Source organism: Mustela lutreola, chromosome 8, assembly GCF_030435805.1.
Source record: "Mustela lutreola isolate mMusLut2 chromosome 8, mMusLut2.pri, whole genome shotgun sequence".
Taxonomy (NCBI): domain Eukaryota; kingdom Metazoa; phylum Chordata; class Mammalia; order Carnivora; family Mustelidae; genus Mustela; species Mustela lutreola.
The window spans coordinates 93,289,183-93,314,698 of record NC_081297.1 but is presented as its reverse complement, the minus strand read 5'-3'; the positions used below and the strand labels follow the sequence as shown (position 1 = coordinate 93,314,698).

Sequence of the window (25,516 nt, the reverse complement as noted above, 5' to 3'; positions counted from 1 at the left end):
ATCGCAGTGCGGGAGCGGTTTTGCAGTCTCTGTAGGCTAGAGTTGTATTAGTTTTTGAGTTTTTTTCTTCTTGATGTAAACGAGCGCGATCTCTATCAAACAGATAGTGTCTGCTTGAAAGTGGATCCCTGCATAACATTTGCTACTGCACTTGTTGCGCTTTCCCAGCGTCAAGCCCGTCTGGAAGTTTCCAGGCGCACAGAACATAGGTAGACCTGAGCGAAGAGATCAGGTCCCGTGTTGGAGTCCCAGATTGTTCATCTACGAGAAATTATAGTAATTTCAATGAGTTTTTTGGAGGAGGAGATGTGGGGATACACGTGCAGTCAGTTTTAAATTTACGAGTGGCGAGGTTGCTTTATATTGGCTGCTTTTCCCTTTTGGTCTTTTCATCAGCTAGAAGTCCTTTATGATGTCACTATACGTACATACAGATTATCACTTAGTTTCTAGTCTTAGTCCTTCCCTTCTCTTCTGTCCACTTTTTGTCTAAGCCTCTTATCCTGTCTTTTCCCCTTAAGGGTAAGTTTAATATTTAAACATTATACTTTTAAGAGATACCCTTGGTTATTTCTGATCTTAATATCCCTTCTAGGAAACTATGTTAGGTATTGGTCAGTTCTTACTGTCAATTATAAGTGCTCCAAAATACTGAAGGAGATACACATTAATTTTTAACAGAATATTTTAAATGTGCACTTAAACATTTAAGGTGAGTTTCTTACCTAAACCACCCTTTGTCCTAGAAAATTCATGATTTGGTTTTAGACTGAATTTTGAGTCCCAGAAAGAGCAATAACAAGGTCTTGTAGTTTAGAACTTGTAAGTTAGGTAATAAAATTTGATTTTGGAGATGAACTAATTTAGTTTTGCAACTAATTTTAAGAAGCAGTGACGGAAGAGAAAAATGAAGAGTACATTTGAAAAATTAGTCTTTGATCTAGCTTAATTTTTGAGATATGCTGAGCTTTTAAAATTTCAACACATTTCTTGTACTAAGATGCAAGAATCAATTATAACAAACACATTCTTACATCAGCAATTTAATGATTATGTAAGTAGAACCCAAGAGTCACAATGGGGAGTCATTAGTTGGTGAAAGATTTAGAAAACACTGTGTCTGCAGAAATTAACTGAACCGTTAGGCCTCCCTAGCCTCTGGATTTTTCTGAAATCAGGTATTTAATGAAATGAGGCACCTAAAGTTCTATGTAGCAAGGACAGTTTCATTATGCTAGTGTGGAAAAGGAAGTTTCACTTTTTGGAAAAATTATAATAAATTATGACTCTCTTTTAAATGACAAATTCTTAAAAGAGTAACACCTTCCTCCCCTGCATCCCAAATGTATTTTATACATGTGTAGCTGGGATTTGCATGTTTGTTTGTTTTTTTTTTTTCAAATGTTCCAGAGTGTTCAAGCATGTTTGTTTTTTAAAAAATGTTCCAGAGTGTTCAAACATTACCGTGAGGAATATTTAAGCATCACACCACAGTTGGTCAGGGTTGATTGCAATTATAGAAACAAAACCTTTATCTGTTCAGTTTTAACTTTTATCTTTTTTTTTTTTTTAAAGATTTTATTTATTTATCTGACAGAGATCACAAGTAGGCAGAGAGGCAGGCAGCAAGAGAGAGAGGGAAGCAGGTTCTCTGTCGAGCAGAGAGCCCGATGTGGGGCTCCTATCGGGCTCAATTCCAGGACCCTGGGACCATGACCCGAGCTGAAGACAGAGGCTTTAACCCACTGAGCCACCAAGGTCCCACTGAACTTTTATCTTTTAAAAATCCATTTGCATTTATAGGATGTACTTAGTGGAAGTTACAGAACCCTTGCATCCTTTGATCATTAAAGTAAACTGTTACAACCCATACTTCAGTCTCTTCTAGTTTATTGAAAATTGAGCTTAAGCTCAAGGTCAAAATTAGAATTTCCATTTAATTCAAAGGCCCACAGTTTGTGTCTAGGCAGAAGTTACCAAGTGCATCCCCTTAGAACTAAATGATGTGTGAAGCTAGTGGTAGGAATGAAAGTTATTCTTTACTCAGAGTAAATTTTAACAATTTTGGGGAAAAGAAAAGGAAGAAGTAACACCTAGACTTGCTCTTCTCCAATTGCATTTAATGTAATGTTGATCTGGTAGAGCAGAGTAAGAAGGTATCCTGGGGATATATCTTTTGCCTCACAGGGTCTAGACCCAGCTGATAGAAAACTCTGGAGTCTTCTAGTTTTAGCATCTCTTAAACCACCTTGCCAACTTATTAACTATATTTCTGTCCATGTTGGAAACTTAACGGAAAATGAACTTAATCCAAGAAGCAAAACACTATTATTGACACACAGAAAAATATTCCAGTGGCACCGTGGCTGTTCATTTCATTTGGTGTTTCACTGTGTTGGTGACCTCAGTAATGGCATGATGATACTTTTCTGAAGCTGACTTGAATTCCACAAGATGCTTCTCATAACTTTTAATGGCTGCTTCAAGCTGCGTTTTCTCCACTGCTCCCAGGATGGCACGGAAGATCATATCTATGCCAAGGCCAAGAACGGCAACCCCTATACTACCAAGGAGAGAAGCACCAATTTGAGCTAACACAGTGACCAGCTTGTTAATGATACCAGTTGTGACGTTTGAGCCCACAAGTTTAACAGCTACTGCACTGGCTGCGGAAGTAGCTTCTCCCAGGATGACTGAAATGACCTTTTGTACTATTGCAATTTTGTCTGTTTCCCTTTCTTTAATATCCTGAAGTTTTCTGTAGAGGGTTGGCTCTAGCTTATCTTTTAGTGCTTCATCAACCTTTTGCAGGTAAGTTTGGATTTTCATCATGGCTTGGATGATGATATCACAGTTTTCTTTGATGGTCCCATCTCTTTTCATCTCGATGGAAGCCAAGTTGCACCCCAAGTGCATGTTTAAGACCTCAATCAGCTTATTAGTAGCATGGAAGCTATCAGATAAACAATCAAGAAGCTGCTGGTGAAGACGGTTTACTTCCTGCCTTCTCCGTGGATTCTCTGGGTAGAGGAAGTCACTCTGAGACATGTTTCAAATATAATTTCTGAAAAATAAAGTAGTAAATCTTCACTAAAAATTTTGAAAAATACCTACTATCTGTGTGCATTTGACCAAGAAATCTTTTACTTTATGAGTAGAAAAATAGCACTGTGCTATCTAAGGAATTCCTTAGAAAATTCAACAGGTTCTTTAAAGCAATTATTTTTATGAAACTTAGAGTCAGTGTATGGGAATGGGGGTGACAATGCCACCTACCGATGCAATAAACGAGGCATTAGCTTTTTTTGTGGTAGAGAGAAATCCTAGATAAGGAGATCTGTGTTTATCAAGCATCTGGTTATTAGTAAATAAATGTGATTATTTTTAAGTTGTATTTCATAAGGTTTGACATAGACTGCAGTTTGATATGGTTGATTCTTGATGACCGGCACTCCTTAATTTTTCCAGACCCTACTTAGCACACTGAATACACCTACCAGATTGATTTCTCTAATATTGGAAGATAAATTAGTAGAGCCAGAAGAATATTAAAAATCTCTGAATTTACAGGGTTATTAATGTCTAATTTTGTTTAGAGACTAACTTAATTTCTAATATTAAAGTCACTCTGTCTTTACAAACAAATTATTTGTTCTCTAAGCCTAGGGGTCATCAAAGGCAACACACAGAATCTTTACAAAAACTTTTCATGTTAAGGGTATATATGAAACATTCTTTAGATTAAAATCTCACTGGGGGAGAGAGTGTGCATGGTGCAGGGACAGCGCCATTATGACTACCTCTGTGGTCTCATTTGCAAAGCTTAGAAGTTAAATTATTTAGAATGGTTTATAATGCACTTGGGCACAGTGAAGATTAGCTAGAATTGGCCTTAGAAAGGAAATAATGCCATTTCATGAAAGTATTAAAGAGTAAGTGGCAAGAGGATGCAGTAGAATGAATACAATGAATCAGGCCGGAGCCTTCTTGTGTTTGTTCTTCTCGCTTAGAGTATTATGCAGAGAAAATAGGAACAAGCATGTTCAGAGTTTATTTGGTTAAAAAATTTGAGGCCTGTGAGAACAATCTTACAATATGCATACGTCGCATAGTCTTCCTATGTGCTTGGCACTTTAATTTTTAGTTGAAACTCTTAGAAGAAAAGAGAGAATGAAATATCTGTGGTGTCTGGCACATTCTCTCTTGAGTAAACAACATCCTAATGAACTTGGGCCCTATCCACTCTGAGACCATGGCTTTTAGCCTAGATATGGGGAATCTCACAAGCATAGAATGAAAGAATGATATTTTTCTCTCAAGAAAGTAAACATGAAAAGAGCCTGTCCCTCCAAGCCATAAAGATATAATTTAGAAATAGGAAGGGGATTTTAAGTGGATTGAGAACATAATCATTTACGCTGTTCAGTTTAGAAAAATGCCTTGGTATCCCTAATAGAATAAACTTATCACAGTCAGAAATTCATTTGCATCTTTGTTTCAAATCCAGCACACAAACACACACACACACACACTCAAACCCATGTGTTACACAAATTTCCACAGCAATACTTAGAAAATATCTCAATTTCATTTAAAGAAATTGTTGAGGATTTATTAAATATTCCCCAGCTCACCGTTGGGTGACAAAACTGTACTTTGATAACCATGAATGTGGACTTTGTTTCTCCTTTTTTCTTCCAGAAATTTTCCATTCAACCTTTTCCTTTTTTGGTTTCTAGTTTTCAGATATTATCATGAAGTGAAAACTCCAGTTTCTTACTTTGAATTCAGAAGATCATCAACTACATTCCTTTTCAGATATTTAGGTGAGAGGAGTCTTTCTTAGCTTGCGAAAGTGTAAAATATCTCTAGCAGTTATCATTTGCCTTTATCTGAAGGCATAGCTTCCAGAAAAAGGTATGTTGTTCTATTTACCTAAAGATGAACAAATGGAGAGATGAGACTTCCTCCAGGATAGGAGGCTGAATACTTCCAAGTGGTCAGTTTAACTTACTGTTTTAACACACCTTGACAAATTAATCGTAAAATAAAAAGTCAGGGTGTTATTTACTTGAGGAGAAATGTACCCAGGTCCCACACAGATGTAGAGGACTCCATTTTCTTTTTCTTTTCTTCCAAGAGTTGAAACAAAATCAAACAAAACTAATAGATGAGATTTTTTTTTCAGGAAAAAGTAATGATGGGACTTTATCCTCCCCAAATATTAAAGCATCATAAAAATAATATTAGTATTGTACAGGTTGCAGGAGTAGATGGAATCATGGAACAAAATAGTTCTGGAAACAGACTCTTCTATACATTTAATATTAATAATATTACATTATTAATAATAATATTTAATATATGATAAATATAGACTTTCAAATCAATAATAATTGAAAATGTTCCTGGCACAATGAGCTAGTTTTGGGGTTAGAAATTAATTTTATTTTATTAAAAATTTTTTAAAAAAGAGTTTATTTATTTATTTGACAGAAATCACAAGTAGGCAGAGAGGCAGAGAGGCAGGCAGAGAGAGAGGAGGAAGCAAGGTCTCCGCTGAGCAGAGAGCCTGAAGCAGGGCTCCATCCCAGGGTCCTGAGATCATGACCTGAGCTGAAGGCAGAGGTTTTAACCCACTGAGCCACCCAGGTGCCCCTATTTTTAAAAATTTTAAAAGGTTATTTATTTATTTGACAGAGAGAGAGAGAGTAAGAGAAGGAATACAGTCAGGGGGACTGGGAGAGGGAGAAGCAGGCTTCCCACTGAGTAGGGAACCCAAGGTGGGTCTCGATCCTAGGACCACAGGATCATGACCTGAGCCGAATGACTGAACCCAACGATTGAGCCACCCTGGCGTCCCTAGAAATTAATTTTTTTTTAAAAGATTGTATTTATTTATTTGACAGACAGAGATCACAAGTAGGCAGAAAGGCAGGCAGAGAGAGAAGAGGAAGCAGGCTCCCTGCTGAGAAGAGAGCCCGATGTGGGGGCTTGATCCCAGGACCGTGGGATCATGACCTGAGCCCAACGCAGAGGGTTTAACCCACTGAGCCACCCAGGCGCCTTTAGAAATTAATTTTAAAAAGTTAGTGTAATATTTGTAAAAAAAAAATGATAAAATAGAAGAAAATTGATCATTTTCAAATGTCTGTATGGAGGAAGGCTTTATAAGCTTAAAATCAAAGGAAAAAAGTCACACAAAAATTTGACGAACAAGGATGGCTATGTAAAAAGAATTAAAAAGAAACTGGGAAAAATGCAAGAAAAACGAAGTATGAATTTCTAATGACAGTTGCTATCAATAAGAAAAACAGTAGTTATCTAACAGCTAAATGAGCAAGCAACTCGGTACAGTAAAAGCATGGTAGCAGATTGATAAAAAGACTTAATCTTACCAGAAATCAAAGACCCAAGTACTCTTTGAATTGTATTTTCTTTCTTTTACATCCCCAAGGCCTGACACGTGCACTTTTATACCTTCCTCCCAGTTTCCAGATAGCAGTCTATAATTCTGTGTCAGTAACAAGTTTGAGTAAGATGTCGTAATGTGCTTAGAATTATTTTTCAAATCTAACATAAAAGGACTTGTATTTTTCTGAGTTGGGCTTACCTTCCTAGCTCCTTTTGTGTTGGGGAAGGACTTTGGAAGGATTCCTTATGCCTTGCAGATCTTCAGCAGACCTGCCCTCATACCTTCCCAGGACTGAACACAGTTCAAAATTATTTTCATCCCAACAGTGAGATAAACAATAGAGAATTAGGTGAGGAAGAGGTAGGGTTTGAAGGTGAAACTAATGAATTATTTTTGGACAGGTGAAATTTGAAGAGCCTGGTGAAGGAAGCAGTTTAATAATTCAGTAACAAATTATCTAATGGACTAGTACCTTACTATGGATAAGGTAACATGCCGAACTTTATAGAGCACACAAAATGAAAAGGACATGGGTCCTGCTTTTATGGCATTTTTAATCTAGTTAAATAGTTAAGCCAGACTTCAAACCACTTGTTGAGCTGAAAGTATTATGTCATTTGAAATTATAAGGCTCGTGCTTCATTTGTGCAAATTCAAATTTTCAACAATCTGCAGGTTAATATGTATTAACATTAGGGCTATATGGGAACATTTAGTAATTTAGGGAAGGTTAATAATTTGTTCCCTTTCAAACTGTTATTCTTAGATATATACTTGATACTTAGAGGAGAGGTTATACACCACGCGGAAAAAGAGTTAGCAAAGTGCACATTTCCAGTATTGCCTCTGACAATTAAACTAAGCTCTGACTTGCAAAGTGTTTACTTCACTCAGCAAAACAAAAGCCTTGCAATCAGTTGGAGCCGCCTTCCTTGAAGATCCTAGTTGTTACTTCCGCGCGCCTTAAGGGATGTCTTACCAATAATATATAATAATTACCTAAAAGATGTCTGGGCCATACGTACTTTTCCCTATCTTACTACATTTTCAGGCATGACCTTTTAAATATTGACTTTAAAATTCAGTCTTTTAAAAATCATTTCTTGGGGCACCTGGGTGGCTCAGTCATTAAGGGTCAGATCCCAGGGTCCTGAGCCCGGAGTAGGGCTCCCTGTTTGGCAGGAAGACTGCTTCTCCCTCTCCCACTCCCCCTGCTTCTGTTCCTTCTCTCACAGTGTCTCTCTCTGTGTCAAATAAATAAATAAAATCTTAAAAAAACCAAACAAACATTTCTTTTGGGGTGCCTGGGTAGCTCAGTTGGTTGTGTCTGGCTCTCAGTTTTGGCTCAGGTCAGGATCTCGGGTTCTTGAAATCGAGCCTTGCATTGCGCTCTGCACAAAGCTCGAGATCCTCTTGTCCCTCTCCCTCTGCTCCCTGCCCCTGGAATGAATAAGTAAAATCTCTAAAAATAAAATAAGTATCTTTTTTCTTTTTAGTTAGGCTCTGTGCCCAACACAGGGATGAACTCATAACCCTGAGATCAAGAGTCACATGCTCTACTGACTGAGCCTGCCAGGCACCCCTTATAAGTCATTTCAAAGTCACTTTATAAATGAATTTTAAAGATTGGTGCTTATAAGTAGCTAAATGTTATTCTTAATCCAGTTCTTAATACTTGCACCGTTGGTGTGAAAAATGTGATTTTTACATTGTTTATTATCAGATGATAGTGCTCATTGTCTGTGAAAAGTTCACTCTGCACAGTTAGCATCCACTGCTGAACTGCTGTGTTTCTACCATTATTTGAGTATTTTGTTGTCGGGGTTCATATGAGGTAGGTCCTAAGAGCGGTAAGGCAGCCTGATGAAGAATTGATGGCCAGCAGGTGGCGCTCTTGCTCCCCAGCATGCTTTTTTCACCCTAGCCTTTGCTGAAGCCCCAGAGCTTGCTTGTTGCTGTATTTGGACCGTGGGTGCTTAAAATTTAATTTAATGAGAGTTCTGTTGCTTTGTTTCCAAAGGAGGTTCGGAAATCACATGCACTGTTATTGTATATGTAATATTACTTGTTATTTCAGACAATAAAAGAAACTTGGAAAGGCTGATTCCAGTGGTCAGCATATCTTCCGAAACTGGAATGGAAACAAAGACTAACCTGAAATGGATTCTCACTGAAACTAACCTTGTCAATTTTTTTGAAATGAGAAGATCAACATTCAAGATCAAAGAGTGTATAAGAAATAGCAGAGATGTATTGATGTATTGTCTGTAAAAGTTAAGATTTATTTAGAGATACTGTAGAGTTGTTTTAATTTTGGGGGGAAAGGAATCACTTTCCAAAGTGAAAATGTATTGATTATCACATATTCAAATAAAAAATTCTCAGGATAATTTTGTGAATAACAGTAGCTAAATGTCAAGTGTTATAGAAATTTAAAGAAGGAAATTACATTGAGGTGATTAGAGGAAGCTTTGTGGAGAAAGTGACATGTGATACATGTTTTGATAGATGGTAGAATTATAACATGAAGAAATTATACGTAAAAGATTTGATAAAAAAGTACTTTAAAGTATAAAGTCAATTCAACTAATATATAAACGCTTTAAAAATAAAGAAAGAAAAACCCATAAACCTACCATCTTAAATTTTTTTCGTTGTTCCTTCCTAAAGTTTGTTTAAATGTGTAAATATTTTTACCAAGTTGAAATACATTAATTTATCTTACATTAATTTTCATCTGACATTAATTTACTTAAACACCTGCCTAAATTCTTAGTTTTCTAATAATTTTATTATATGAAATATTCCATATGATATCAACCATAATTTAATAAGTACCCAGTTATTTCCCTATCACAGTATTGTAGTGGGCATTTTAATACAGAGTTTTTTCCCCATTTCCAATTATCTCAATTATTTCCTCAGGATAAATTTCCAGAAGAATTGTATAATCCATGAGAAATAAAGTTTTTATTATGGTTATCTTTTAATATGTATTGCAAATTGCATTCCAAAAACTTTTATACCACCATCAAAAGTAAATTTTTATAGCAAGGCACTGTGTATGTTTCAAAGCCAAAGATAGTTCTGTTAAATATATATTGTTAATGTGGGAAGCACAGAGTTAAATTTCAAAAAGAAGAGTTTTTGCTTTTGCAGAAATACATGGTGGTGTGTGAATGATGATATGATACACATGATTTATGAGACTGGCTTCCAAAGAATCTGGAAGGGAGTGCGGAATAGAGTTACAGAGGAAATAAGATCAAGTTTGTTTTGAAAATTTTTGACACTAGGTTATGGGTATATGACATTTGATTATTTTATCATCTCCACTTCTGTGTATGTTTGAACTATTCCCATAGCAACAATTAAGGAAAAAGAGACAAAGAAAACATATCTCAGCCTCCAGTGTTGAGTCATTCATACTCTTTGAGTTTTTCCATTTCTCCCTGCTGTCACTTTCCTCACTGTCCTATTATTGGGTCCAGCTATCCTGGGAAGTTCACTTATTTGGGAGTTTGGGAGTAGGGGATAGGTGAAACCACTAGCTTTTCAAGAGAAAATAGCAGTTACTGACTAGTTCTGAGACTCCTCCTTTAATTTAAATCAAAACCCTGGCCTTTAATTAAAACAAAACAAAACCAAGAAATTGTTGATGGTGGGATGACACTCTTTCTGATGTAAGTTCTAAAGAACGTTTCTGACCAGAAAGCAGAATATCAGTGACATTCATCAGCCTTTGTTAAATGCTCAGGGGAGAATCCTCTACTACTATGCCTTAAGACATTAGGAAAAAAAAAAAAAGGGTAGACAATGTTCTGTGCCCTCAAGAAGATAACAGTCTGTTTGGAGACAGACAGCATTTAAATGTAATATAGTTTATGAGAAAGCAGAAACTCTATAAATTAACTAGTATTAGATTGTACATTCCTTCTTTCACAGATCCTGAGTACTTATATTGATGTTAGAGACATAAAAAGAAATGCTACAATCCATGTAAACAATACACAGGTGTTGTCTTGTCCTCAGTGCTTTCTAAAACTGCTATCTTTACTGCTTTCTCTTCCCCTCGGACTTAATCAGTTACATAAATTGTTCATTTTCTTCTTTATCTGGTGTCTTCAGAGAAATAAATACTCAGAAGGAAGCGGCCATCGGATCCTCTTAAAGTTGTTTTGTGACTTTATTATATTCATGGCTAGGATTCAAGACTGACATGTTATTTCAAATACCCTTTAATCCAGAGAAACAGAATATCATACCAATATTAGTAGAAATAGCCATATCGCTTACCTTGCTGTGTTTCTGAGTTCAGTAGTCCCAGTGGTTGTTTAGGAATATTGTCAAAGGGCTTTTTCATCTGGATGTTTCCATGGAATGTGATGACTTACAGCCTTTGCTGGTCTCTGCTGGGTCCCTCTGCCTGTCCGCTTTATCTACTATTTCTGCAATCCTCATTCTCTGAATTCTTCTATTTCCTATATTAATATAAAATTAGTATGTATTAAGTCATCTAATTTGAAAGGCAAATAAAGAGGCGAGACATGTAACTGTCTATTCCTTAATGGACTTTATGGTTGAAAAGTGCTGTACGACCGAGCTAATCCAGCTCAGCAGAGACGTTGGCTCAGCGTGGCTCCCAGGTTCTGTGATTCTGTCTTGCCATCTATTCCACAAATAAGTTTCCTTTACCTTCTGTTGCATTCAGACCTCCATCTGTTGCTGATGCCTTTGTTTCTGTTCTCAAGAGGTAAAAACCCAGATATTTGCAACCAAATGTGGTTTTTGTGCGTGCACTCTTCTTTCCTGCTCTTTATCACCATCTCTCACTGTGTCGGTGAATGCCTTGACCATAGGAACGCCTTAAAGACTAACTTGACTCCTTTCTCTTAAAGCTTAGAACAGTCTTTCGTGCTTTTCCCTCTACATTCTGTCCTCACCTCCATGGATTCCTCTACAGCAGGGACACCTCAGAAGCAAACAATCACCCCAGCCCCCATAACTTAGTGGAAAAAAAAAAAACAAAAAAACCATGGGCTTTAGAATTGGACGGTCCTGATTTTGTGTATCCAAATATCTCTTACTAGCCATGTAGCCCTGGAAAAGTCACTTAATTTATTTATTTTCTTTCTTTTTTTTAAATATTTTATTGACTTATTTATTTGTTAGAGAGAGAGAGAGCGAGAGCGAGCACAGGCAGACAGAGTGGCAGGCAGAGGCAAAAGGAGAAGCAGGCTCCCCGCCAAGCAAGGAGCCCGATGTGGGACTCGATCCCAGGACGCTAGGATCATGACCTGAGCTGAAGGCAGCCGCTTAACCGACTGAGAAACCCAGGTTTTCATTGTGTGATGTATTAGTTTGTAAGTGATGGGTTGTCATATGGATTAAATGAGATAACGCATGTAAAGAATTTGGCAGAGTGCTTGATATATGGCAAAACCTTCCTAAATGGTAGCCATTTGTCTTAACGTTAACAACACTCATTTCTGTTGTTATGGGGTGGGTAGAGGATACAGCACTGAGAGTCCAGCTAGGAGATACATAAAATCTAAAGGCGCTGTTCTATAGTTTTAAAGGAGAACTAAGTGGAGTACTATTTTACTTCTGTCCCAGTGGATCATTTTGCACTTGACATATCCTGGGGCTTACGAGGTACGGGGATAAAAGGGAAATAGGATGTGTGTAGATAGTGTATCTGAAGTAACGATGGATGGACAAGTAGGATTTCAATAGATGTGTGGGGTGGGGTCGGGAGGAGAGAATGCAGGTGGAGGGAATACTATGAACAAAGGGGCTAGCAAAATGTTGGGAGCATTTTCAGGGCATAAACTTAGTCCATTACACTGGTGACCCAGGATATACGCGAGAGCAGTGAGGGAAGGGAGTAGTGGAAAATTGAGAGCCGTCTAGATGATCTTAAACGCCATGCCAGCAAGTTGTGTCTTATTCACTAGGCAATAGTGAATCATTGAAGCTTTTTTTTTTTTTAAGATTTTATTTATTTATTTGACAGAGAGAGATCACAAGTAGGCAGAGAGGCAGGCGGCAGAGAGAGAGAGGGAAGCAGGCTCTCTGCTCAGCAGGGAGCAGGACTTGATCCCAGGCAATAGTGAATCATTGAAGCTTTTTTTTTTTTTTTTAAGATTTTATTTATTTATTTGACAGAGAGAGATCACAAGTAGGCAGAGAGGCAGGCAGAGAGAGAGAGGGAAGCAGGCTCTCTGCTCAGCAGGGAGCAGGACTTGATCCCAGGACCCTGAGATCAGGACCTGAGCTGAAGGCAGTGGCTTAACCCACTGAGCCAGCCAGGCACCCTTCATTGAAGTTTTTTATTGTGAGGTAATATGAGGAGGATTTCAGGAAGCTTCCTTCATATAAACTATACTAGTGGGTAGGACGAGATGCACGTACTTGAAACACTTAGTGTCAGACCATGGGGTGTAGATGGTAAAAGCCAACTTTGAAGAGGGCAGCCATAGATCTAGTCACTTTTCCTAACTCATAATGTGGGCTTTGTGCTGCCAATTAATCTCATTTTTTTTCAATAAGCAATAGCAATCCAGATTTCTATCTTTCAGTTTTTAAATTTAGAAGTTGATACAAGCAATTGTTGGGTCAAACAAAGCACATCTGCGGGTTGGACTTTGCCTGTGGATTTCTGGTTTGGGACCCCTGGGGCCACGTTCACAGTCCTATCTTTTTATGTCTCCTCCAGAACTCTCCTCATGAACATTGGTTAGAGACATCAACACTCCTCTCTATGGCAGAAGAGGATGAGTTGTACTGAAAGTACAGAAACATTCTCAGGCAAGACAGACATCTTGGGAGTTGGCGTCAGATGGCCTTGATCATCTTTGAAGTGCAGTACACTACCTCTTTGGTCTGCTGTTACTCACCTTTCAGAGTTATCTGATGGTTACTTAATTTTTCTGTCCAGGATTTTTAGTTCTACTCCGTAGGAAAGATTGTACCGCATCTGCTTGCTCTATCTTAACTGGAACCAGAGCTCTTCTATGTAATTTTTAAGCTCTGTACAATCTTCTCCACTAGATCGGATAGTTATTGAGGATAATGCCTGAGAACTGGTTACTCTGTATATCAGCATATCCAATGGAGGGTCCAGTGCACGATATTCAATCTTGGCTGAAAATCTTTTAATTATTATCTTTTTGTTATTTTTATTAAAGCACAGGATCAATTCCTGCTCCATAGCTGGTGTAGCTTTCCTACCCTTGACAGCGGTTATTTTCCACATTTAGATTTTAAGATCAGTCTCTTTGCGGTTGACAAATAAATAAGTTTTTATCTGGATTACTACTTTGTTTTGCAGTGCTGAAACTTTTGTGCTGGAGAAATGTCTTCAGAGTCAGAAAAGGATAAAGAGAGGCTGGTGCAAGCTGCCAAAACATTTTTCTTTCACATGCAAGATCTTGTTGCCTTCACTAACACACTTATAGAATCGTTTAACAGCACTATGAATGCCCAGATCCACTCCCTGGCTGTGAAGGAAGATGCTAACGTTAAGGATGTCTTTGAACAACTATTCACAATCTTTAAGGAGTTACAGTGTGTCCTGGAGGCAAAGTACGACCAGATGCAAAAGGAACCTTTAAGTTCCAAGATTGCGACAGCGATTTGCTCTATGGTTGAGAAGAGTACCAATGTCAAGGAGCTGCAGCAGTCAGCTAGAGAAATGTTCAAGAATGTTCACACACCAGTCATCGTTGCTGCACTGAATAGCAGTAACATTCTTGGCACTTTGGAATCTTCTCTTTCACTCTTGATGACATGTCCTATCATGAAACTTCAGTTAAGTGACTTCTATCAAAAAGACACTGAAGACCAATCAGGGGCCAACACCTCAGAGAAAAACCAAAGTCCGGGTCCATCCAAAATCGGTACAGCAGACATCTTGAAAAAATTGCAGGATGTGTTAAAAGCTGAACATTTCAAGAATACCATGGAGTCAGTTGTAAATCAGTTGGAGCAAATTGTCAGAACTCTGGCACCAATCTTAGAGATCCTCCAAAAAGCCATAAATATTATGGAATCCAAGATTCCCGTGCCCTAGAAAACCAATGACCAGTAGGAATGCAACAGAGGGGCTCATTTCTGTAAGAACATCAGTTCATGTCCTGAGAATTTTGAGAGTATGTTCTAACACCTTTGCTGTCAGAAAGGTGTTATATTAGGATGTAAGTGCAAAAAGTAGTCACCTGGAAGACCATTTACCTCAAGTTTTGCTTTATTCAAATAAAACTAACCAAAGAAAGCCTGCTTGTCATGGCAGTTACTAAAAATAACATGTTGTTCAGAAAATCAAGGTAGTGTATTACATTTGGGGATGTCTCTAAACATTACATATCATCTTAATGCATAATTAAAATAACCTTAAACTAATTTCCACTCTTGGTAATTCTATTTCTGGATACTACAGTGTGAAGTCCAGGTAAATGTAAACATTATTGTTAAATAATCTGGCAGAAAGTACTGTTCAGGTGCAGGAAACATGTAAAATATCCTTCTGCATTTTAAAAAAGATTTTATTTACTTAAGAGAGGGCTAGAGAGAAAGCGAGCGAGAGAGAGAGAGAGAGAGAACGAGCAGGTGTAGCAGCAGAGGCAGAGGAGAAGCAGACTCCCTGCTGAGCATGGAACCCGATGTGGGGCTTGATCCCAGCATCCCTTGGATCATGATTTGAGTCAAAGGCAGATGATTAACAGACTGAGCCACCCAGGCACCCCTACCTTCTGCATTTTTGTCAATCCTATACCAATCTCTGTATCATCAGTGCCTTACCTATCATAAGCCATCACTGAATACTTTTGGTATGATTTATCCAGAAGTTAGTAAGAACAATGAATGAAGAGTAATAGTTTTCTTGTTTACTTGAATAAGAACAGAGCAGGTGATTTATTCTTGTCTGCCTCCTACTGAGGTCTTATGATTCGGAGCTATTGGAGGTTCAAAAACGGAGGTGTTCTAACCTTTCGCAAATAAAAAACTGCAACATTTGTAGAGTAGGATTTCTGAGATGTGCTTGTATTGACAAAGAGAGGTTAGATAAATCCCTTTGCCTAGCAGAACGTCTTTGGCTCTCATGCAGCAGGAAAGAGTGTGTGTGTTCACGGTTGCCCTATTCTACATGATAAATAGGAACATTGTTGAGAATAAGACAAGCCATTAATAATTCCAGTTCTTGAGTGGAGTTTTTCTTCTGAGAATACCTAAGTTTTGTCCTCCTTGAAACATTTTCTCCTCTAAGTTTTAAATGCCATTTTCTCCTTTAAAAACAAGGAGATGCTTATTTCCCTACACTTAAAAATAAGGCTACAGCATGAGGGGCACCTGGGTGGCTCAGGGGATTAAGCCTCTGCCTTCGGCTCAGGTCATCATCCCAGGGTCCTGGGATCGACCCCCTCCTCGGGCTCTCTGCTCAGCAGGGAGCCTGCTTCCTCCTCTCTCTCTGCCTGCCTCTCTGCCTACTTGTGATCTCTGTCAAATAAATAATAAATAAAATCTTAAAAAAAAAGAAGAAGAATCCCTTCCTTGCTCCCTAACAGTTAAGACCTTGAGAGGGTCCTGTGGTAAGGGCCAAGGGGATTTGGGCCACTTCCAGGGCTTAGAGGGCTTGGAAAAAAGATGAGTTTCAATACATGAATTCTGTATTTTCTCTCAGCTCCAAACAACTGCTTATTTTCAGGATGTTCTTGAGTGTATCCATTTGCTACCCTGTCCTCAAAAACACCTTGTAGAAATGGGAGGTGGAAAGTGCTGCTCTCACTTTTTCTGAACCTATGTGTGTTTCAGGTTCTCACCTGCCTTCTCTTGGTTTTAAGATTGTGTCCCAGCAGGGGCACCTGGGTGGCTTAGTTGGTTAAGTGTCTGCCTTCAGCTCATGTTGTGATCCCATGGTCTTGGGTTAGAGCTCCACTTCGGGCTCCTTGGTCAGTGGGGAGCCTGCTTCTCCCTCTCCCTTTGCCCCCTCTCTGCTTGTGATCTCTCTTTCAAATAAATAAAATCTTACAACAAACAAACAAAAAAGATTGTGTCCCAGGATATTGCGACAGCTAGGAGAGTCACGGGGAAATGAATGGAACAAGGGCAAAGAAAAGTCCTAATCATGGGATGCCTGGTGGCTCAGTTGGTTAAGCATCTGCCTTCGGCTCAGGTAATTATTCCAGGGTCCTGGGATCAAATCTGGCATTGGGCTCCTTGCTAAGTGGGGAGCCTGCTTCTCCCCTTGCTTGTGCTCTCTCTCTCTCTCTGACAAATAAATAGAATATGAAAAAAAAAAAAAAAGACTGGAGGCATGACTGGGGGCATTTTGAGGGAGGTCCTTACCACACATCAATGGGAATGGCAGCTAGGATGAGCCAAGTTTCTTCAGTAACGGTGGGTGGTTTTCAGATGCTCGTGGCTCCTCTGAGGCCGATCATCACTGACAGTGCCTCTCACAGACATCTTACCACCGAGCACCACTGGTCTGTCCACTCCAATGACTTCTGCCCACCCTGTGGACGTATGGACATATTTGGGGGTGGGGGAGCTACACTCTTCTCAAACCCATTACTCTTATTTAGTGTTTCCCTCAAATTCTTTGTTTTGGGTTCCTCTCATTTTCTCTTCCTTCCTTCTGGTTTTGAAAAGCAGAACTCACTAGTTTCTACCTTATATCTAGTTCCATTCCTCCTCCAGAGGCCATGAGCACAGTGTGACCTAACGGAATGAAGCAATAGTGGGGAGTAGAAAGTGAACTGTCAAGAAGCACAACAAAATAAAATGCAAGGGTACTTACTATATGAAGATAAGGAAGGGGGGGGGGAGGAGGGCAGCGTAGGGGGGAGGGAGGAGGGAGTCCTGTAATACTGCAATACCTCTTTTTTTTTTTTTTTTCACATCTTATCACTTGCCAATGTTTGGCATGTGTTAGCGTCTCTGAAAGCATCCAATTCAATAAAGGTTTATTGAATTTTGCCAAGTCAAGATCTGGGTTCATAAAGTGTAAGTCAGTTTGATTCAGATCATTAGACACCTCAGGCCAAGAATCCTGTCTCTCTCAATAAATCAAGCTCCACAGAAAATTTCTTTCACTGGTTTATTATTTTTAAAGTCAGAGCAAATAGGCATATTAGAACACTGAATCATAAAGATGCAAATAAAACAATAAGAGAAGCTAGAGTATTTTTTACATACACAAAAAGGAGAGAAGCATTAATAAAAATTACCACAGGAGATAAATACTCTGCAACTTTATAGGGCTAGCTCTTTTAACCACCCAGGTGAATTTATCCATTTTACCTTCAAAGATCTCCCAGAAGGAAAAAGCAGAAATTACAATGAAGTTTTTGAAACTGGTCTCCTCTAATGTTTCATGAACTTTGAATCATGTCAATTCTCTACCAAATAATTTAGGAAATCTCTGTAACCACAATAAAAATTTCATTTGATTTTTTAAGTTACTTATCTAGATCAACTCTGAAAAAAGAAAAGTTCAAAAACTAAATCAACTCTGAAAAAGAAGAAGAAAGAAAAAGATTGAGAATTTACCAAAGTTATAATTACACAATACAGATTCATGTTAGAGGGAAAAGTAGACAAATAAAAATGGAGCATGTAAAAAAAAAAAAAGTAGCAGCAGGAGGAAGAATTATCTTTTTAAAAACCTGGTAATTCCTTTATGGATCATAATCCCATCAGTCAAAAGCCTGGAAGGCTTCTTAACACAAGTTCTAGGTTTCTGATTTTATAGATGTGGGATCAGGCCCTAGGGTTCATCCTCCTAACAAGTTCATAAGGGACTCTGGTGTTGCAGGTGCTGGGTGCATGTGTTAAGATCACCCAGCTAGCTTCTTACTCAGAAGAATGATCTCTCATGGAGATCCAATGCGTTTGGCTGGCCTTTTAGCTTGATCAGGTAGCTCTTTCCTCCCCTGCCCACATTACAGTTTCACTCTGCCAGATCTATTTCCTGACCCTTGTGTACACCCATCATTCCTATATCCCCTGTTTCTCTTCTACTCAGCTCTCCTTTTCTATTTGAAGCCCTCTGTTGAGCTTTATTTCCAATAGAAAGCTGTATCCAACCGTAGGACAGAGGGATCTCACTTTTCTCGAAACTCAGCACTTTTTTTGCATCCTTTTTGGCACTAAACGCTTGACACATACCCACACTGACTGTCTTCTTCCTCTCACTCCTTGCTCCCACCCCAAGGTTCCAAGACCTCACCCAAATGCTGCCTCCTCCCTGAAGTCTTCCTGGCTTCTTCTTTTGCCTCAGAAGCCCTTTTGAGCTCTCGTGAACAGAAGACTTGATATTCCCCTTTCTTTTGGTATTTCCTCTATCACTTGTTGGTGTTCTGTTCTTCATTTCCCCCAAGAGATCGTAAACTCATGGATGATCTGGCTTACACTACTCAACTTTTTAAAATTTATTTTTATTTATTTATTTATTTATTTATTTAAAGATTTTATTTATTTATTTGATAAATAAATTTGATAAAGATTACAAGTAGTAAGAGAGGCAGACAGAGAGAGAGGAGGAAGCAGGCTCCCTGCTGAGCAGAGAGCCCGATGTGGGGCTCGATCCCAGGACCCTGGGATCATGACCTGAGCTGAAGGCAGAGGCTTTAACCCGCTGAGCCACCCAGGTGCCCCCATTATTCAACTTTTAATCCCCAAAGTGTTTTGTACACAGTATAGCTCAAAAAGTGCATTTATAAAGCACAAGAAAAAAAAATTTGCAACATGTTCGGAGGCTTTTCTGTTGACTTGCAAAAACTCACAGCAAATCTTTTTCCCAGAGCCATGCCCATGGGACTCTCTGTTCAGTAACCACTAACCTACCAAGGTCCCTGGGCAATAAATCATGAAAATTGGGTCTATGGAAATTTTATGCTTGCCTTATTAGGAATAGAGGTCAATGTAAGCTAGGTGTCTGAGGTGCATGTGGCCCTGTTCTCAAAAGTCTGTGGAAAGAATGATATACTAGATACTCGAATTCTCAACTGGGTGATTATATGCAGCAAATTCCCCACTGAGTCTCTTCTCTCATGGCACCGTCCCTTTAGAAAGTCCTGCTGGGGTCAAATGAGCAGACTTCACTTTCGTTGTTTCTTTCCCAACTCTCAGAGGGGCATGTATTATGGACTTCCATAATTTAAAGTATAGAGCTAGTCCTCCCCTCGACCCCCTGTAGCCCAGTATCAGGGTCTTTGGAAATCAGGTAAAACAACTCCCATTGCCTCATTTATATTGTAGGCAACTGAGGGGAGTTGGAGAACATTCCCAGCTGTGAAGTTTGGTGATTTATACTTCTTTTTATTTAATTACTGTCACATAGTGGGGACTCAATTTATCTTTGATATTTACTTGGTTATCAGATTCCCCCTCCCATTTTTTCCTTTATATCCACATATATCCACATGCTTTCCTAATAAATGTACCTAAATTTCTGATGACAACTTAAAACCCAATTTTCTATAAAGTCCTTCTATAAATTAACATATGGATTTAAATTCTAACTTTTGTAATATTTTAGAAACATATGTAGCACTCCCTTATAGCCAGTGAATGAGATTTCACTATCTTTTATTAACTTACCCTTTTATTTCTCAAGTTTTCATATTTTCTCTTATCTGAGTCTACACTGCTTTGGTCTTGAATGCTGATAAAAATCTTGGAAGAAAATCTACACTTTAATTATTTCTCCGGGGTTCAAAGCTTTTCCATTTGATGAAGAATTTGTTCTGTGCTTTCAAACTCAAGCTTCTCTGTTTGTTCCTATTTAGGCTTGTTAAATAAAAAAAATAAGTATTCATAAACTCTTTGCTTGAGATGGGAAATCTGATTCAAATTATTTATGCAAACATATAATTTATTGATTTATGTAATTTTTAAAAAACTCAGGATTCCAGTTTCAGGCATAGTTGGATCCAGGGGCTCATATTCTTTCATCAGAACTGTTTCTTTTATTTTCCTCTTATTTTTTAAAAGATTTTATTTAGGGGAGGAGTCAAGATGGCAGAGAAGTGGCAGGCTGAGACTACTTCAGGTAGCAGGATATCAGCTAGATAGCTTATCAAACCAGTGCAAACACCTACAAATCCAACAAGAGATCAAAGAGAAGAAAAGCAGCAATTCTAGAAACAGAACACTTGCTGAAAGGTAGGACTGGCAGAGAAGTGAATCCAAAGCCACGGAAGATAGACCGTGGGGGGAGGGGCTGGCTCCAGTAAGCCGCAGAACAATGGAGCACTAAATCAGGGCTTTTAAAAGTCTGTGAGGGACATCGCTCCAGAGGTTAAACTGGGGTGAGGCCCATGCGGGATCAGCACGGCCCCAGGTCCCGCAGGGTCACAGAAGGATCAGGGGTGTCTGAGTGTCCCAGAGCTCACAGGTATTAGAGCGGGGAAGCCGGCTACAGAGACAGAGCGAGGAGTGAGCTCTCAGCTCGGGGTTACCTTGAACCAGTCACAGGCTGGGTGAGCTTGGAGCGCAGCTGAAGGCCAGGGAGACAGGAGTGACTGAGTGCTTTTCTCTGAGGGCACACTGAGGAGTAGGACCTCGAGCTCTTGGCTCCTCCGGGCCAGAGACTGGGAGGCCGCCATTTTCATTCCCGTCTTCTGGAACTCTACGGAAAGTGTTCAGGGAAAAAAGCTCCAGAAAGCGAACCCAAGCAGATTACTTAGCCTGGCCCCTGGTAAGGGCAGTGCAATTCCACCTCGGGCAAAGACACTTGAGAATCACTACAGCAGGCTCCTCCCCCAGAAGATCAACAAGAAATCCAGCCAAGACCAAGTTCACTTACCAAGGAAAACAGGAATTCCAGAGGAGAAACCAAAGCATGGAACTCATGGCTTTCTCTTTATGATTCTTTAGTCTTGCAGTTAATTTAAATTTTTTTAATTTCATTTTTTTTCTTCTCTAAATTTTGTTTAACTTTTACCCTTTCCTTTTTAAATGTTTTTAAACTAGTTCATCTTAACAATACCTTTCATTAAAAAAAATAATAATCTTTTTTGAACCTTCATTATTATAGTCATATTTTGTCCTTCATTGTATCTAACTTTATTTTTTGTATACACATAGGGTTTTTTCTTCTAAAATTTTTGGGGTACAACTTTTTCTAACAGATCAAAATAAATCTAAATCTAAATAAATAAATAAATAAATAAATCTAAATCTAGCTCTGGGCTTGTTCCAGTCTCCAACCTGAGCAAATTCTCTACACTTTCTTTTTCTTTATTCTCCCAACCAACCTACTTTATCAACTCATTTTTTAGAAATTGAAAAAGTTTTTTTTTCATCTTTATAGGCATATTCCATCCCTTCATCTTGTTTACTCTTATATATGTTTTTCATTCTTAAAAATTTTAGGAGGTAGTTTTTTCTAAGAGACCAAAATACTCCCAAAAGTAAGTGGGTGGCCCGGTTCTAGTCACCAATCTAATATATATATATATATATATATATATATATATATATATTTTTTTTTTTTTCTTTTTAAAATTTTTTTTCCCTGAACTTATTTTTATCCCCTTTATCCACCCCACAATTTGGGGTCTCTTCTGATTTGGTTAAAGCGCATTTTCCTGGGGTCTTTGCCACACTTTCAGTATTTTATTTGCTCCTTCATATATTCTTATCTGGACAAAATGACAAGGTGGAAAAACTCACCACAAAAAACAAAACAAAACAAAACAAGAGGAAGTACCGAAGTCTAGGTACTTAATCAATATGGACATTGGGAATATGTTAGATCTAGAGTTCAGAATGATGATTCTCAAGGTTCTAGCCAGGCTCGAAAAAGGCATGGAAGATATTAGAGAAAACCTCTCTGGAGACATAAAAGCTCTTTCTGGATAAATAAAAGAACTAAAATCTAACCAAGTTGAAATAAAAAAAGCTATTAATGAGGTGCAATAAAAAATGGAAGCACTTACTGCTAGGATAAATGAGGCAGAAGAAAGAATTAGTGATATAGAAGACCAAATGACAGAGAATAAAGAAGCTGAGCAAAAGAGAGACAAACAGCTATTGGACTACGAGGAGAGAGTTCAAGAGATAAGTGACACCATAAGATGAAACAGCATTAGAATAATTGGGATTCCAGAAGAAGAAGAAAGAGAGAGGGAAGCAGAAGGTATATTGGAGAGAATTATTGTAGAGAATTTCCGTAATATGGCAAAGGGAACAAGGATCAAAATCTAGGCGGTGCAGGGAATACCCCTCAAAATCAACAGGAATAGGTCCACACCCCATCACCTAACAGTAAAATTTACAAGCCTTAGTGACAAAGAGAAAATCCTGAAAGCAGCCTGGGAAAAGAAGTCTGTAACATACAATGGTAAAAATATTAGATTGGCAGTGGACTTGTCCACAGAGACCTGACAGGTCAGAAAGAACTGGCATGATATATTCAGAGCACTAAACGAGAAAAACAGGCAGGCAAGAATACTGCATCCAGCTAGGCTATCATTGAAAATAGGAGGAGAGATAAAAAGCTTCCAGGACAAACAAAAACTGAAAGAATTTGCAAACACCAAACCAGCTTTACAGGAAACATTGAATGGGGTCCTCTGAGCAAAGAGAGACCCTAAAAGTAGTAGATAAGAAAGGAACAGAGACAATATACAGTAATAGTCAACTTATAGGCAATACAATGGCACTAAATTCATATCTCTCAATGGTTACCCTGAGTGTTAATGGGCTAAATGCCCCAATCAAAAGACACAGGGTATCGGAATGGATAAAAAAACCAAAACCCAGGGGCGCCTGGGTGGCTCAGTGGGCTAAAGCCTCTGCCTTAGTTCAGGTCATGATCCCAGGGTCCTGGGATCCAGCCCTGCGTTCGACTCTCTGCTCGGCAGGGAGCCTGCTTCTCCCTTTCTCTCTGCCTGCCTCTCTGCCTACTTGTGATCTCTGTCTGTTGAATAAATAAATAAAATCTTAAAAAAACAAAACCCATCAATGTTCTGCCTATAAGAAACTCATTTTAGACCTGAAGACACCTCCAGATTTAAAGTGAGGGGGTGGAAAACAACATACCATGCTAATGGACGTCAGAAGAAAGCTGGGATGGCAATCCTTAGATCAATTAGATTTTAAGCTAAAGGCTATAATAAGAGATGAAGAAGGACACTACATCATACTCAAAGGGTCTGTCCAACAAGAATATCTAACAATTTTAAATATCTATGCCCATAACATGGAAGCAGCTAACTATATAAATCAATTAATAACAAAATCAAAGAAACACATCGAAAATAATACAATAATAGTAGGGGACTTTTTCCTTCACTGAAATGGACAGATCATCCAAGCAAAAGATCAACAAGGAAATAAAGGCCTTAAATGACACACTGGACCAGATGGACATCACAGATATATTCAGAACATTTCATCCCAAAGCAACAGATTACACATTCTTCTCTAGTGCACATGGAACATTCTCCAGAATAGATCACATCCTGGGTCATAAGTCAGGTCTCAACTGGTATCAAAAGATTGGGATCATTCCCTGCATATTTTCAGACCACAATACTCTGAAGCTAGAACTCAATCACAAGAGGAAATTGGGAAAGAACCCAAATACATGGAGACTAAACAGCATCCTTCTAAAAAAGGAATGGGTCAACCAGGAAATTAAAAAAGAACTGAAAAAATTCATGGAAACAAATGATAATGAAAACACAACAGTTCAAAATCTGTGGGACACAGCAAAGGCAGTCCTGAGAGGAAAATATATAGTGGTATAAGCCTTTCTCAAGAAGCAAGAAAGGTCTCAAATACACAACCTAACCCTACACCTAAAGGAGCTGGAGAAAGAACAGCAAAGAAAGCCTAAACCCCGCAGGAGAAGAGAAATCATAAAGATCAGAGCAGAAATCAATGAAATAGAAACAACAACAACAACAAAAAAAACCCAATAGAACAAATCAACGAAACTAGGAGCTGGTTCTTTGAAAAAATCAATAAGATTGATAAACCCCTGCCCAGAATTATCAAAAAGAAAAGAAAAATGACCCAAATAAATAAAATCATGAATGAAAGAGGAGAGATCACAACCAACACCAAAGAAATACAAACAATTATAAGAACATACAATGAGCAACTCTATGCCAACATATTTGACAATCTGAAAGAAATGGATGCATTCCTAGAGACACATAAACTACCACAACTGAACCAGTAAGAAATAGAAAACCTGAACAGACCCATAACCAGTAAGGAGATTGAAACAGTCATCAAAAATATCCAAACAAACAAAAGCCCAGGGCCAGATGGCTTCCTGGGGGAATTCTACCAAACATTTAAAGAAGAACTAATTCCTATTCTCCTGAAACTGTTCCAAAAAATAGAAATGGAAGGAAAACTTCCAAACTCATTTTATGAGGCCAGCATCACCTTGATCCCAAAACCAGACAAGGATCCCATCAAAAAAGAGAATTTACAGACCAATATCCTTGATGAACACAGATGCAAAAATTCTCATCAAAATACTAGCCAATAGGATCCAACAGTACATTAAAAGGATTATTCACCATGACCAAGTGGGATTTATTCCAGGGCTGCAAGGTTGGTTCAACATCTACAAATCAATAAATGTGATACAATACATTAATAAAAGAAAGAACAAGAACCATATGATACTCTCAATAGATCTAAAAAAGCATTTGACAAAGTACAGCATCCCTTCCTGATCAAAACTCTTCAAAGCATCCCTTCCTGATCAAAACTCTTCAAAGCATCCCTTCCTGATCAAAACTCTTCAAAGTGTAGGGATAGAGGGCACATACCTCAATATTATCAAAGCCATCTATGAAAAACCCACCACAAATATTATTCTTAATGGAGAAAAACTGAAATCTTTTCTGCTAAGGTCAGGAACACGGCAGAGAAGTCCATTATTACCACTGCTATTCAACATAGTACTAGAAGTCCTAGCCTCAGCAATCAGACAACAAAAAGAAATTAAATACATCCAAATTGGCAAAGAAGAAGTCAAACTATCACTATTTGCAGATGATATATGTGGAAAACCCCAAAGACTCCACTCCAAAACTGCTAGAACTTGTACAGGAATTTAAAAAGAGT

General features: G+C 38.4%; 2 protein-coding genes across 5 annotated transcripts; one reads left to right on the top strand and one right to left on the bottom strand.

The window, feature by feature from the left end:
• Positions 1-428: 428 nt before the first annotated feature.
• C8H12orf60 (chromosome 8 C12orf60 homolog) lies at positions 429-15,031 on the top strand. Of its 4 annotated transcripts, XM_059185984.1 has the most exons (4): positions 429-522; positions 4,740-4,826; positions 13,134-13,225; positions 13,749-15,031. In XM_059185984.1, the coding sequence occupies exon 4, from the start codon at positions 13,773-13,775 to the stop codon at positions 14,487-14,489; it is 717 nt and encodes a 238-aa protein (XP_059041967.1). In that variant the 5' UTR covers positions 429-522; positions 4,740-4,826; positions 13,134-13,225; positions 13,749-13,772; the 3' UTR covers positions 14,490-15,031. The 4 variants fall into 4 exon arrangements, with proteins under 4 accessions (XP_059041967.1, XP_059041969.1, XP_059041970.1 ...); XM_059185986.1 differs by lacking the exon at positions 13,134-13,225; XM_059185987.1 differs by lacking the exon at positions 4,740-4,826 and having other exon boundaries at positions 438-522.
• On the bottom strand, positions 1,874-11,064 carry SMCO3 (single-pass membrane protein with coiled-coil domains 3). The gene is made up of 2 exons (XM_059185989.1): positions 10,712-11,064; positions 1,874-3,064 (listed from the first exon to the last, which is right to left on the bottom strand). The coding sequence occupies exon 2, from the start codon at positions 3,046-3,048 to the stop codon at positions 2,371-2,373; it is 678 nt and encodes a 225-aa protein (XP_059041972.1). The 5' UTR covers positions 3,049-3,064; positions 10,712-11,064; the 3' UTR covers positions 1,874-2,370.
• Positions 15,032-25,516: the final 10,485 nt, after the last annotated feature.